Source organism: Erpetoichthys calabaricus, chromosome 11 (genome assembly GCF_900747795.2).
Source record: "Erpetoichthys calabaricus chromosome 11, fErpCal1.3, whole genome shotgun sequence".
Taxonomy (NCBI): Eukaryota; Metazoa; Chordata; class Cladistia; order Polypteriformes; family Polypteridae; genus Erpetoichthys; species Erpetoichthys calabaricus.
Window position 1 is genome coordinate 30,985,776 of NC_041404.2, and position 15,966 is coordinate 31,001,741.

The 15,966-nt window shown below is 37.7% G+C and overlaps 1 protein-coding gene across 3 annotated transcripts in view; it reads right to left on the reverse strand.

Moving 5' to 3' along the window:
- Window positions 1-1,888: 1,888 nt before the first annotated feature.
- The window catches only part of htr4 (5-hydroxytryptamine receptor 4), a 465,874-nt gene continuing 451,796 nt past the window's right edge, over window positions 1,889-15,966 (reverse strand). The window contains exon 8 of one of the 3 annotated variants that reach the window (XM_028812904.2): window positions 1,889-2,497. In XM_028812904.2, the coding sequence (XP_028668737.2) occupies window positions 2,377-2,497 (121 nt within the window). In that variant the 3' untranslated portion in view covers window positions 1,889-2,376. The remainder of the gene's footprint in view (window positions 2,498-15,966) is intronic. The other 2 variants (XM_051933843.1, XM_051933844.1) reach the window with 2 other exon arrangements.

The window sequence follows — 15,966 nt, forward strand, 5'->3', positions numbered from 1 at the left end:
AGTGGAGAAGGGCTATTAAAAGAGAGTAGGTGTATCCTGTGGTCTGATGGTCAGTTTATGGTCAGCAGTTACTGTGTGCTATTTCCATTTCCCTTATGCCAGCAAAAGACTGTAGCCCATCTTTGGCACATGCATGGTCTTATTTTGGAAACAAAGACTGTGAGAAAAGTTTAAAGCTCTGGCAACTGCAATGAACATTAGAGCTCATCTCTGGATGGATGAAATGCATAGTTCCTGCCTGTACCTAGGAAACATGCCTCCCATGCTCTCCCAAAGTAGCCAGAGTCTACTGCAGGAACCCCACGACTGCATGCTTTTACCAGTAGCTCTGCTTTGAAAATTGTATTATTGTGAGTGTCCAGATGAATTTAAAAGAAGATATGTGTAGCCTTTCTTTATTGTTAGTTTTTCGTTCTTCACCTTAGAATTACCACCATACTACTAAGGAAGAATATATTTTCTATATGTATATGTATATGGTCGTAAAGTTTTATTTATTATGAGGATGTTCTTCTTCTTAAGTTTGCATATGCTAGGTTCATGTCCAAATGTCTGTTAATGGCATTTTCGTTTGATAGCCAAGATTCAGCCAGCTCTCTGGCACTTTTAGTACTGGCCTTAAATCTTACTTGTACATTGTCCCAGTTAAATGTATGTCCGGTTGAATTTGGGTGCGTATTGTGAGTCCTTCCTTCTGACGGCGTTGTGATGCTCCTGTATACATGTTGCGATTCTTTTTGACGTTTTTCCTATGTATACCGCTGGACAAGAACTGCATGGAATGCTATAAATTGCGTTTCCTTTTTAATGCCAAAAACAAGAAATCGGCCGCAGAGACACAAAGTATATGGCAGACCTCCGTAATAAGATTTTATACTATTGTGTCACTGTTCTGATTACAGAATTAAAGCACATGCTGAACATCACTGTTGAGGGTCTGCGGTATCATGTCACTACATTCGTTACAGCTTCAGTTGAAGGTGATCCAAAGTACCCACTTTTATTAAAGAGATACACTTCACATCTGCCCTGCTCTTTTACCATCACTTTTAAAAGAGAACTCATAGTGGAACTTGACTTTTTAGAATATATCACATATACTGTATATCACTTTCTGACAAAATAAACAAAGAGGGTCCAGCTCTTCATAATTAAGCGTGTTGACCAGATGCTGTAGAGCCATACTTACTAATATTTCCATAATTCATCACTAGGTTGACTTCTATCCAGTCCATATGTACAAGGGCACATTAGGTAACCAGATTGCACTTTCTTATGTGACTGTATCTCATATTCACCACTCATTATTTGGTAATGGTTTCAAAAGCTGTGCACGAGCCACTCACCAGTTCATGACCCCAAACAGTTTATGGGTTATTGCACTTTGCATTATGCTGCAGCACCTTGAACTCTAACAGGATGTCCAAATCCTAATGCTGTACCTGCCTGTAAGCTTTAAATATGTGGAGCAGATCTCATAAGCATTAGGGAAAAAAAGTGGATCATTTCTGTCAGCGTTCAGAAGAATAAGAAAGAGCTTAAAAACTAAAAACATAGCCCACACTTGTGCAGCAACCACATAAAACAAAAAATTCTAATCAAATTAACTAATCTAGTTTGTTTCCCATTTTAGAGCAAAAGATCAACAATAATTTACATATTATGCATATTTTCTTTTAAGGAAATAACACATTGGGGGGATTAGAAGTCCCACAGTTTGTTCATAGAGAAGGCTTCAATCTTCACACTTCTGGGTACATGCGACATTTGGCTGTTCCCTTCAACCAAAGCAGAACGTCATATAGGGCCGAATTTGAAATCATTCCTGTCTGTGCCACTAGAAGACAACGTGATTCGCGCAATTTGTTCTGCAAGTCTGTTGATCAGGCTTTCAAGTTAAATTTTGATTTCTTGAGTAGGACAATAGAATATTTTACATTTTAAGGAGGTTTTGGATTGACGTAAAGGAAAAATAAAATTTCTTTCAAATTTACATTCATATTTTTTTTAGACTGTAATATAACTCCAGTAGCTCAGACTGGACTGTAAACATTTTTTTTCCTCTGAGAGTCAGAGTGATAAAAAACAAAAAATAAAAGCATATTAACCAGGTGATAGCAGAGCGGAAAACAAATAATCGAGAATGAGGTGGCAATGGAAACCTGCCACTCTGTTATTCTCAGACTGCTTCTGTAGACATTCCACATTCTGAATTAAAAGAAAATATTAATTTGTCTTCTTTTTTTTTGATCCAAATAGTCCAGCACATTTGTCTGTTACTGGAAGGAAAATGAAAGGAACGTGCTGACTTGTAGATCTAAACATTATTAACTAAGCCAAGTTTCATATCTCCTGAATCAGCTGAATGTTGCTCTGCTATGAGGCTTCCTTTTGCGTTCTGTCCTGCGATCGGGAGCTCAGCTCTTCCAAATCGGTGTCTTTGTTTAGTGGCTGCTTCGTTTCTTCAGTGTGGTTTCCATTCTGCAGCACTGTGTACCTATAAAGAAGTACAAATATCTGTATCACTTGTACATTCAACTGGTTTTTGAACAGTTATAATTTTGTCTAATTCATACATTAATTAGAGCAAGAAATTTTTAATTTTAAAGAAAAATTAAATCAGATTTGAAGTATGATCCATTGTTGATTTAAGGAAAGGTTGTGATAAATTTTATTTGGCATTAAAGGATATCGATGTCGGTATTTTTCACATCGAAGTCCTTTCTTCACAATGATACGTATTAATTTGCCACATGAAATTGCATTCTAAAGTGAATCATATTTTATAAATATAAAGAAAACAAAAAACTATCCCACTCTTGTGGTTTGTAATGGAGCTTATGGATACCAGGGTCCCACTATGAAAAAAGCTTTAAAGCTTACCAAATATGTCCATAAGCCAAAAATGTTACTGAATATTGATCTACAGTATGTTTTGACATTGCACACATATTACAAAACAGTACACCCATTGTATTAAGAAAGAAAAAAAAGCAAACCATTGTTATTAATTCAGCTGTTTTAAAAATGTGACCAGCTGTGCACTTCACTTTGCCACTCATCTTTCTGCGGCACCCTCCAGTGCCAACAACGTGGATTACCTCGGAAACCCAACACCAAGCCAATTGAATATTGATGTGAATTACTATCTCTGTTCCATAGACAACTAGGCAATCATAACTACAGAATGTCACGATTGCACATATTCTTTCACTGTATAGAAGCTACTGCTGCTAGAAAGATAATGAATGAGTATGTTCAGTAAGAGAGAATATCAAGCATACGTATGCCAGGCAATCAAGTGACAAGAGCTGAACAGAGGTTATAGGCATCCATCCACCTTCCTAGTTGTGGGCAACTGGTGCCAATCTCAGCAAGCATCGGGTGCAAGGCAGGAACAATCCCTGGTCATAATCCCACTTACCCAACGTGCCTGCTACAAGCTCACAAGCGAGCAAGAAACACATCCTTATCTTGAAAAAATATTACCCAGAATCTGTAATTGAATTTATTTATTTTTTAGTTTACTTTTGCTGTTGCCTCATAAATGCAGAAGGCACATTTTCTTAATTCAAAACCTTTGCTCTTTCAAAGTTGAGGTATTTGGTAAGTTTTAAGGCTTTATTCACAATATTATACATTGCAAGAATGGACTAGTCTTTTTTTTAAATGTATAAAATATGTTTCAATGTCATGTGGCAAAAATAAGATTTATTATGATGGTGAAAAAATAACTTTGCCTTGTACAATACCAAACTTACCCTTTAAAGGAGTTCATTACGGAATACCATTTGTGCCAAAGTGAAATAAAATGTCAGTTATAAAATTAATTACTTGAAAATCTACAGCAAAATATATGATTGAGTCAATACATTATTAAAATAGCACATAATTAAATAAAAGTCATCCAATTATTATGAAATACAATGTCATTATTTTATCTGATTTCAATATTGTGGTTTCCTTACATTTAATTATTAAAGATTTTATTTTAAAAATCTTCTTCCATTTAAAGACTGTTTTTATTTAACAATGGGGCTTTTCTGAACTATGCATTTCCGAATGGCTCTTTAAATGTCAGTGTTATTTATTTCCAAACCCCTCATTTCAAGACAAAGACTAACAATCTGAACCTGGTCCTATTGGTTAATATTTTGATGCTGATTGCCATTCCTCGATTTTAGACGGTAGGCAACCAAAGATTTTTCATGCTACACCAACACTTGCCTTCCGACTGGCAAAGGCATATTATCATATTTGTGATGAGCAATCTCAAAATAGCATTAAACAACACTCCACAATTTCGAAGTTTGAGGAAAAGAGTAACATTGACCCCCGATATCCCATTAGAGGGTGCACCACTGGGGTTGGCGGTTATAGCATACACAACATCAAGTTTTTCTGATCATTTTTGCTGAAGACACCTATTGGTTTACTCTTTATCACAAGAGTGTCATTTTCTGCACACAAAATATGTTCTACAAATAGCTTAGAAATTAAGGTTTTTCTGGTCCAGAGGGTCAAAATATTGAACCCTAAAAAGATGAATGTCTTACATTACAAGAAATTAAAGGTTAATGTAATCAGCAGGAATTGATTAGCCAATAGGAAGAGATTCAAAATGTTGGTCCTGATTAACAAATAATGAAACCATCATGAAAAGTACCATCATGAAATAAACAGTACCGCCATGTAGAAATATGCTTTTGGAAAAGTCCCATTCTTAAATAAAACAATACTGAAAACTAAAGCTGTTTTGGAATAATACCTGTAAGTAACAATATTGTAGGAACCAAAATAAAATAGATAGATAGATAGATAGATAGATAGATAGATAGATAGATAGATAGATAGATAGATAGATAGATAGATAGATAGATAGATAGATAGATAGATAGATAGATAGATAGATAGATAGATAGATAGATAGATAGATCTTTATTTGTCCCCAGGGGGAAATTTGGCTTTTAACAGAAGCTCTTTATAGAAGTAAATATACACACACACTTGGTTCTGAACACACACTGGTTACATGATTAAATGAATACATTGAAAAAAGATAAATAAATGATTACATTGTATTTCATACTAAATAGATTACTTTTTTGATTATGCCTTTTTCACAATTTAATGATTCATTTATATATTTTTTGTTTGATTATTTATTTTTATTTGTTTCATTTTGGCACTAATAGCATTCCATAAAGTTCAACGCAAGATGAATGAATTGAGAAAAGTATTTAGAAAATGTGTAATCACCATTAAATATAATACAGGTGATTTCATAAATAATTGGTTTGAAAATATGTACAGTATATACTTATAGTATTTTGCAAAAGTGTTAAGTCACCCAAGAAATATTCTTTTTCATATGGCAGTCATATAGAATGTTTGATTGTGACACCACTACTGTATATACAGTAACACTGGTACAACAGAAAGTAACAAGAACGTCTGGTCTTTTTTAAACAATTCAGCATATGCATGAATGCAAAACTAAAGCAGCTCACTCTGGTCTATGTTCATCTATTTTTTTTTAGGTTCTCCTATTGTAAGTTCTTCAAAGCATCTTACAGGATTTTCCTTTAACTATTTAACTAAGTCTACACAACTTCAGCCATGTTGCGGTCAGGGCTCTGAGATTACCCAATCTAGTACTGTTAGTGTGTAACCCACACACTTCCATTCCAAGTAGGTCTTAATTGTGTCTGCAGTGTGGTGTGACCATTCTGCACACCCAGAAAACAATAGAGAACTAAGTAAATCAATGGGGAATACATAAAACAATGTGAAGTGAGTTCAACTGACTGGAACTTGACACTAATACCCCCATTGTGATTTCTACAGGTAATGAGAAGTCAAGCAAAATGAAAAGATTAGCCAACAAAAAGCGTCATTTTGCCTGACTTCTCATTACATCTGTAATGGATAACACGGTACAACACCCTGGTTTCTACAGGGAAATTCAGGATTGATGGCATGGACACACACAAATTTGTTAAATATACAATACCAGACATTAAGCCCGTTACAATAACGGGCGCTAGAACAGTAGTGTATAAACATTAGTAGGAACAGTCTATATTAAATGGCAAGGGACCTTGACCTCATTCTGTTTCTTGTCTTAATTTTTTTTTGTCAAAAATATTTTTGCAAGAAGCCTAAAGTAAAATAACAATAAAAATAAAATAGAAACATATATGACAATACAGTAAGTATAATTAATATTACATTTTTCCTCTCCTGTGTGGCTGTTGATTGATATGTTGTGTCTGTTTGAAGATCTCCTATCCTGCCTCTCTTTATTTTAGCTTGCTGTGGCGTTTCTCCAGCAAGTACTGTGCAGTTCACCAGCAAGTATTTTAATCTGTGCTGGCATGCAGCTGATTATTGTATGTGTGGCGTCTCCCCAGCAACGGATTTTATGTGCGTGGCCGCGAATACCCAATCAGCACTCTCCCCAGCAATGATGTCCTTTATTAAAGAGTGCCCCGCGCATGCGCACTTCACCAGAAGACACACACACATACACGGACACATGGACGCACACAGGGATTTTATTAAAGAGGATATGATACTACTATTTATTTTTACACATACAATCTTAGGATTGGATACATCAATTATAATCTTAAGATGACTGTGATCTACTGTGTTTATTTTTCTATAATTAATTTTAACATGAGTGATTATTCTGTACAGGTATTTATTTAAAGGGAGCTTTCAATTACTATAGCTGCGACTCTCTGTTAAGTGGCACTTTAAGCAGAACCAAAGATTTCTGACACAATAAATTACTTGTAATTTCTTCCATATGATTTAAAGACTTTTATTTTTTAAAAAATAGGTAAATTAAAAAAAAACATAATAAACTTATTAAACTTGTCAAAACATATTTCCAAAAATACCATAATCTTTATTTTAAACCTATATCCCACTAAAATGATCAAAAAATTGTTGCCCCATGTCCCACTTGACAGCAATTATCTGATCCAACCCCCTTTACAGAATTAAAGCTAGAAGCAGGACAGACTAATAAAGAACCTACAGTACTTATTGTACAGAAACCCATAGCTAATCAATCAGATTTTGGATTAGACCAGTGTTTCTCAACCTTTAAGTATATGCAACCCGAGTTTTCATAACAGTTATAATAGTGCCCCCCCTAACGTTTTTTGAAACCCTAATAAAATTTATTCCTATCTTATTTATTCATACACCACTACAAGTTTAAAATTTCCCTACGAATAGCGAAATTATGCCACATATGGCAACATTTGCGCCCCCTTTTTTGTGGGGGCACCCCATAGTTTGAGAACCGCTGGATTAGACTTATTTTGTAATGGTTTTATATATTTTGCATCTATTTCCTCTCCAAGGCATCACACGGCTTCTCCGCGTAGATGGATCGATCATGTGACATACAAGATTTGTTGCAAATATTATTCCATCTCTGTCAAATTGATATCTATTTACAACTTCACTGTCTTCCAGCATTTCTAAAACCTTGCACTTTTTCATGGATGTGCATGCCAACCTCTGCCATCTTCCGGCAGTTCTTACCAAGCTGGGATAGCTCATGAGCTCTTCTAAATCCTGGTGAAGTTTGGAGAAGTTAACTAAACTAAAAATATCAATAATATTCTTTTACTCCTACTCCAACAAGTAAGACCAGATTTGTGTCATTCTGAGATGTTTTAGCCAATTGGGACATTTTTCCTACTCTTAGACGTTTGATAGACACAGGCACAGGTAAGGATGTCAGCCTGTTGCTAAATATGCTGTCACAAACACTCACATATTGTATGTGGAGACATAAATAAATCTAACAATATGTGTTTGGAAAGAGGGAGAAAAGAAAGTACCATGGAGAAACCCTCAAAAACAATAAAAAAATAAAAACCTGCAGCCACTATGTGTGATGGCCATGCATCCTAAAGCTGAACCTCCAATAATTTAGGCCACAGCGTTATGGAAGACAAACCGATTCTTTTTCCCTAATCAGGTGACTGCAGTGTTCATTATGCACCCCCTCCCCATTACACTGAATATGAAATGCTTACGCATGGAGCATCAATACAATGTTCAGGAAGACCAAGGTGGTGGGAATAAAAGACTGAAAATATGTCAGCTCAGGCTTTTGCTATATGTAACATACCCCCACCAGACTGCTTCAACACAACAATGGAACAAGAAGAATATGCAAGGCTCAGCTTTTCTGGCTACACAACCTCCTTTCAGCAATTTCTGCTTTTGAGGCCATAACTTTAAGTAACTGAACAACAGCCAGCTGTGGTGACATGAGGAGCTTCTCATTCAATATTATGAGTGATGACGAGCCAAAAAGAGCTTGTTGAACTCTACCCCTTCTCTTATAGAGGCTCTAACCTTCGCATGGATGTATTCTTAAGCTGTAATGGAATAAAAATATTATTTGGCCTCACAGCCTTGAAGCAAAAATAAAACTAAGAACTGGAATGAGCTAATTCATTTCTTATCCACAAACTATTAGTCTGCTCCAAAGCCATTGTGCAATAAGGATGTCAAGAATTAAAAACGCTGAACTGGAATAGATTTATTGTGATGAGTGATTATGCATGTGGGCGTGCATGGGAGCAGAAGGAAAGATTTTAAAAAATGAGCATTTTCAGCCATCATATTGTGGTAACTGTGAAAAGCCTGGGATGGGAAGAGTGGCTGTTTGTGTGTCTGTGTGTGTTAAAATCTGGGAAACCATAGGCATGTTTTCTCCAGGAATGCTGTTGACTGGAGTTTCTCTCTTGCTCCCCTCCATTTTCACCTTGTCATAACCCAGTTATAATGCTAATGGACTTTTTACTGTCATGATTTGTTTGGAATAGTTTTTGAAAGTACTCTGTTTTATGGTACAGTTAATGTAATTTGAAATGTCATTCTGCATAATAATTTACTCTTCATACATTATAGCTGTAAACATGTGTGAGCACTCATGGAAGACTGCTATAAAAAATAAACTAATGTGGTTAGTGGTGTTGGCTCACAGTCCCAGAGTCCTTGGTTTTGAGGTTTGTTACTGTGGTGTTTGCAGGTTCTTCCTCTGTTCCTCTCACATCTCAGACACGTGCATGTTAGGATGACTTGTCATTCTATATTGGCCTGATGGTGAATGTGGCCATGGAAGTGAGTGTCGTTTGTTATGAACTGCATCTCACCTTCTCCTGAACCTGCCAGGATTGGCCTCAACCACCTGACACCACTCTTGAGATAAATGAGTTTAGAAAATGAATAAACAAATTCTACCTATTTCTTAATTCAGTTACTCAGTTCAGGGTTGTGGGGTGATTGAATAAATGAGGTCTCCAATTTCAAACAGCCTGTTTTGAAGTCAGTTAATCCGACCCTCCGTTGTTTTAGGAGTAAACCAGCATGAAAATATATGAATGACATTCAGGTGCGTTTGGAGACATGGTTACCTGGATTGAAAGTTGGAGCATTTAAAAAATTTCTAGCCACTTCATCAAGGAACTTGTTGTTGCAATTTTATTTATTCCATAAAGTGTTGGTGGCCACACTTCACCATCCCTTACCCACAACACAGCGGCTCCACAGGGCTGTGTTCTGAGTCCTCTGCTGTACTCCCTCAACACAAAGGACTGCATGGCTGCACACATCTGTCACAGGATTGTCAAGTTTGCCGATGACACAACTGTGATATGCCTGCTCTTTAACAATGACAAGGCTTATCTGGATGAACAGCAGAGTCTGTCACACTGGTGTCAGGACAACAGTCTTCTCCTGAATGTCAGTAAGACAAAGGAGCCGATTGTGGACTTTGTGAAAAAAAACAGCAGAGGCACTACCACTCCCTCAGAATTAATAGCATTAAAGAAGAGAGTGTGGACAGTTTTAGATACCTCAGTGTCCACATCATAGAGGACCTGACCTGGTCCAAGAATATTAACACCATGGTGAAGAAGGCGCAATGTTTTTACCATCTCTGACGCCTCATGGATCTCCCATGTACTAAAGAATATCTGCATATCCACCATTGAAAGTATCCCAACAGGATATATTACAGCCTGGTTTGGAAAAAGCATACAGCAGGACCATAATGCTCTTCTGTGATTGGAGCGGTCAACTTTACACATCATTGAGTGTGCAATCATTAGTTTCCAGAATATACAGTATATACCAAGCAAAGTTGGACCAGGGCAAAGAAAGTTATCAGGGATACCCAACCATCCCAACCATTGCCTCTTCTTTGTGCAGTGGTCAGGGAAAGACTACCACTGCCTGAAGACCAGTTCAGAGAGGGCGAGATGAGGTGGAGCTTCTTTCCACAGCCTAAATGAGGACAGGGCATAGAGCTACATGCTGCCTTATAGGTAATTCTACTATATTATTATATACTTTTATAATCTTAATATAATGGTGATATTGTACATACTGTTATTTATAGAATTGACTATTTACTATTTATTAACTTTTTATATACTTCTAATGCACTGTCTTTGAACTCAGCAACTGAGAATTTCACTACACATCATACATATGTCATACTGTGTATAGGTGTATGTGACAAATAAAACCTTATTTCGTTTGATTTGATTTGATATTGTAACTAAGAATAGTGCTGGACAGTGGGCAGAAGGAGTAGCCAGAACGTTAGCACATGACAGGACCTACCTATATTTGTAGAATTAGGGATGGTTCTTCGATGAATAAATAAACAGTATCATTATTACTGGATTGAATAAATAAAAAATAGCACAATTAGGAAATTGAGTTAATAAATACACATCCAACATTGTACTTCAACACTCAGTCATCCAACCCCGCCTATATCTGACCCCTTCTCATCCTGTGCCCAGCAGTGAGGTGAACTTTCTTCAATTGCTAACAGCCCCTGTTCTCTCACCCACAGACCAGAGGTTGAGTCCCAAAATGATTGTTGACTTTACTTGTGGCTTTGCTATGGAAGTCCTACTTCTTATGCACCACAGGCTATTTAAAGAACAACATCTTCGGTAATCGGTTCAGTTCTGGACTAGAGACAAAAGAGAAAGGACCATCGCTGCTGAGGGCCAAATTGAAACTGTAGCCAGGAAGGCAGGCACTGAAGGATGGCATATTATCCACAATAAAGTTCCATTTTAACTCTTCTTTTCATTTTTTGTGCATTATCCAGAGTCCCAGTCGGTTCCTAACACTTTAACATCTCCCTGTTGACATTTTTCTTTACACATTCTTCCTCCTTTTTATTCAAAAGGACATTTGTGAGAAAGAAGTTCATTGTACTTGTGACATGCCAAAAACAAAAGAGATCATTGAACCTAAGTCACTTAAAAAGCTGAATGTCAAACTTCTAAAATAAACCAATCAACTACAAAGTCATAGAGCCAGTCTTATGGTATCACCCAGTCCCTTAAGATTGGTTCACCCACTTGAATGTCAGCACATATAATGTCAGGATGTTGTGATGTTTTGCTTTGCCTAACAATTTTCTGGCTGTGTGGCACAAATACAGTAGCCCAAGAATTATACCACATTTTGACCTAGGAAGTGGCCGGATTCATCTTCATTCAAACATGACCTAAATCTGACAATTTAACAATAAGTACTCGAAACTACCTACTGTACTCTCTCTTCATTTTAGGATATTGCAGATTTATACTTTTCATATATCTCTTTATCGCAACAACTCCTACTGAAATTGGCATTCTACACCATTTCACAGATTCATCCTTCTCATCTCTTTGAACCCTTTATGCTGTATGTTCATTTAAATAGTGCCACCTACTGTCTTTGACTAATTGCGCTCTACATCTATTTTCTCTGGCGTCACTTCATTTGGAGCTGTCCCTGGGTAAGTACCACTGCTCTCTGTGTCAGACAGTGAGGTTTATATAAATGAAGTGTGACTGCATGTTCAGGGCAGCCAAAATAAAACCTCTGCCAACAACCCAGGGCTACAACTATTATCCCCCTTACAGTCTGTTAGATGACGCCACAGTGTCATGGTCTTGACCCACAGATTCACACACAGGCACTGTCCCTATACAGTTATGTCATATGAACGGATGGGACATCCTCATTATCTGAATGCAATCCATTAACTCTGGTCTGTCAAATATTATAATTGTTGCACTAGATGCAGTACTTTATGTATATTTCTGTCTGTTGCTCTGTGTTTATATATATTAGAGGAAGACGCAGTATAATGAATGGAAGAATGAGAGTCCAGTCAAGTTCTAGACCCAGCTCATGAATAATTAAAGCAAACAGGATGCACCTCTCCACAATTTGGAGTGCTACATCAAAGGGTCTGAATATTTATGTATATCCATTTACTCAAGAGTGGCATCCATCTGATTAAAGGGGTTTAAGTCTGGGCTTTGGCTGGGACACTCAACGATGGACAGAAACTTGTCTCTAGGCCACACCAGCATTGTTTTGGCTGTATGCATCAGGTCATTGTCCTGCTGAAAGGTGAAACATCACCCCAGTCTGAGGTTGCATACACTCATCTTTCCCTCAATTCTGATGAGAAGCAAACCTCAAAATACGATGCTGCCACCACCATCTCTTTGCCGTAGGAATGATATTTAGGCACGTCTTCACCAGACATGGTGCTTGGAAATCTACCCAAAGAGTTATATGTACATTTCATTAGACCAGAGAATCTTTTTCCTTATACTCTCAGAGTCCTTTATATGCCATTTGGCAAACTCCAAGAGGCTGTCATATACCTTTTACTCAAGAGTGGCATCAGTCTGATTAAAGGAGTGCTGCTGAGATGTCATCCTTCCAACAGGTTCTCCTGTCTCAGCAGAAGACTCCTGAAGCTCTGTTAGCATGAAAATTGGGTTCTTAGTCACCTCCCTGATCAAGACCCTTCTTCCCAGTTACTCAGTTTGGCCAGATGGTCAACTCTAGAAAGAGTCCTGGTCATTCCAAACATCTTCCATTTCATACTTTTTGAGGCCACTGTGCTCTTGGGAAAGCTCAAAGCTTTAGAAATGGTTTTAAACAATTGCCATGATCTGCCACATCTCAATTTTAATTGCGGAGCTCTACAGAGTGTTCCATGGATTTATGGCTTGCTTTATGTCCTGATATGCAGTGTGAAAGGTGGGAAGTTTTCCACAAAGGTGTGTTTGTCTTTCTAAATGATGTCCAATCAATTCAGTTGACCATAGGCGGACTCCAATCAAGTTCTAAGTACATCTCAAGGAGAACTAAAGCAAACAGGATACAAGTGACCACAATCTGGAGTACGACAGAAAAGGATCTCAAATGAAATCCACAACACAGTGACATGCACAGAACGTGAAGAAGTCTGAATACTTTCTGAATCCACTGTAGACACCCACTCAAGCATGGAGAGAACATGAAAATTTCAAACAGATGGTAAGTAAGCTAGGGTTTGAATACAGGGACCTAGGCTGCACCAACCATTGAAATGGCCTTAAAATTGCATTTACTTTAAGAAATAAAGGGGTTAAAACTGTTCAAGGAACCATTTAAAATTGTTTAAGGCTATTTGTGTAAATGTAAGGATATTGTACAAATCTGAAAATTGATTAATTTGTGGCTGAAAATTATTGAGAATATCAGTTCAAAATATTCAGACTTAGAAAGAAAATCCAATTTCATACTAATACACCGCACATTCTTTAAAAGAGATGGAGCCCTGCTGAGATGATATCGAATGTGTTTAAATTACTCAGACCGCACATGCTGGGATTTCTTTTTGGCTATCATGTAAAAATCCAGGAGTCCAGAGCCATCATTAATAAGCTTGGCTGTGAGGTTCATTGCCTTCTAGTTATTTCACATAAGTTAATGACAGGCTGAATGAATCCCAGCAAAGCTGCTTGGCACTCTCTAACGTCCAGTTGCTTAGCAACACCCACGTTTGAGCCTCTGTAAGGTGACGCAATTTAAGTGGTCTGCCACATGGTCAATATATGCTGAGGGGTTTATGCAATTCTGCAGAAGCAAACTGAGAAAGAAAAAGGAAGGAAAATTAAAAAAATGTTCTGGTGTGGCACTCTACAAGGTGCTGTTGCCTCATGATTCTATAGTTGGTCCTGGCCTGGTCACTGTCTTTGTGGAGCCTGAACACCTCCCATTGTTTCTGATGGTTTTTGTTGGGGCATTTTGTTTGTTTTCTCACATCACAAAGACAACAAAGTTTGTTAGATTAATTAGTAATTCTAAATGTGAATGTAAGCTTGTGTGTGTGACTGAACCCTATAATGTTCTGATGTTCCCTCTAGGTTTGGTTCCTCTCTTCTCTGATGCTGCCAGGATGACCACTCATTCCATGAGGTATCTGTACTGACAACTGTAGAGCCCTAGAAATACTTATGGATTATATGGTGGAAATTCAGTGGATTCAGAAAGTTTTCAGACTCTTTCACTTTCTGCACATTTTATTATGTTCCTTTAAATAGATAAATTTGCATCAATCTACACTCAGTAACCTTTAATGAAAGGTTGTGAAAGCATTTTTCCAGAATGGATTGTAAATTTATTAAAAATCTAAACTGAAAAATCTCATTCATATGAGTATTCAGAGCCTTTGCTGTGGTATACCAAATTTTGGTCGGGTGTATCCTGTTTGCTTTCATTCTCCTCGAGATGTGTCCAGAACTTGATTGGAGTCCACCTGTGGCAAAATGAATTGTTTGGATATCATTTAGAAAGACACACATCTGTGCATATGTTTTCCCATATTTCACATTGCATGTCAGGACAGTGAACTCTCTGTAGACCTCTGTGATCAAATGTGGTGGAGCACTGATCAGGGCAAGGATATAAAAACTTTTCTAAAACTTTGGGTGTTCCCAGGAGCACAGCTCCCTCATAAATTGTGAAATGGAAGAAGATTGGAATAACCAGGACTCTTCCTGGAGTTGGTCAAACTGAGTAACTGGGAAAGAAAGGTCTTGATCTGGGAGGCGACCAAGAACCCGATGGTCACTCTAACACAGCTTCAGAAGAGAGGAGAAAATTTCAGCAGCACTCCTTTAATCAGACAGATGACACTCCTAAGTAGTTTACCAGATTGTATTTAAAGAATTCTGGGAACATGAGGAAAAAAGATTCTCTGGTCTGAAGATGTAACTCTTTGGGCAGAACTCCAGGCACCACATCTGGTGAAGACATGCCTAAATATCATTCCTACGGCGAAGACATGGTGGTGGCAGCATCGTATTATGGGGGTGTTTCTAAGCAGAATTGAGGGAAGAATGAATTTAGCCAGATACAGAGAAGTCCATGAAAAACACCTGACCCAGAGTGTATACACTTTCCGACTGGAGTGATGGTTTGTCTTTTAGCACAACAGTGACCCCAGGCACACAACACTGGAATGGCTTTGAGGCTAGTGTCTGTTTGTCCTTGAGTGTCCCAGCCAAAGCCCAGACTTAACATCTGTGGAGAGACCTGAAGATGGCAGTTTACAGACGCTTCCCAACCAATCTAATGGAGCTTGATAGGATCTGTCATGAAGAATAGGATAAACTGACTATATCCAGGGGCCTCATGCGTAACGCTGTGCGTAGAATTCATACTATAACATGGTGTGCAGACAAAAGCGAAAATGTGCTTACGCACAAAAAAATCCAGATGCATAAATCTGTGTGAACGCTAATTTCTACCCTCTTCCGCTACATAAATCCCAGTCAGCGTGAAAAGTAACGCACGTGCACACGCCTGCTGTCCCGTCCCAACTCCTCCCAGAATTGCGCCTCTTTGAATATGCAAATCAATATAAATAGCCCTTAAGCTCAGCCTTCTGTGTAAAGGACAATGGGAAAAACACAGGGGAAAACAGAAGAATTTCAGCGAATACCAAGCGGAGGCAAGGAAAACATACTATTTGTTGGTTTAAACAGTGGTATAATCAACAAAAGGAAGTTGATCGAGTGACAGAGTATCGGAGAAACTCGAAAGCTCAAGTTCACAAAGTCGCACAGT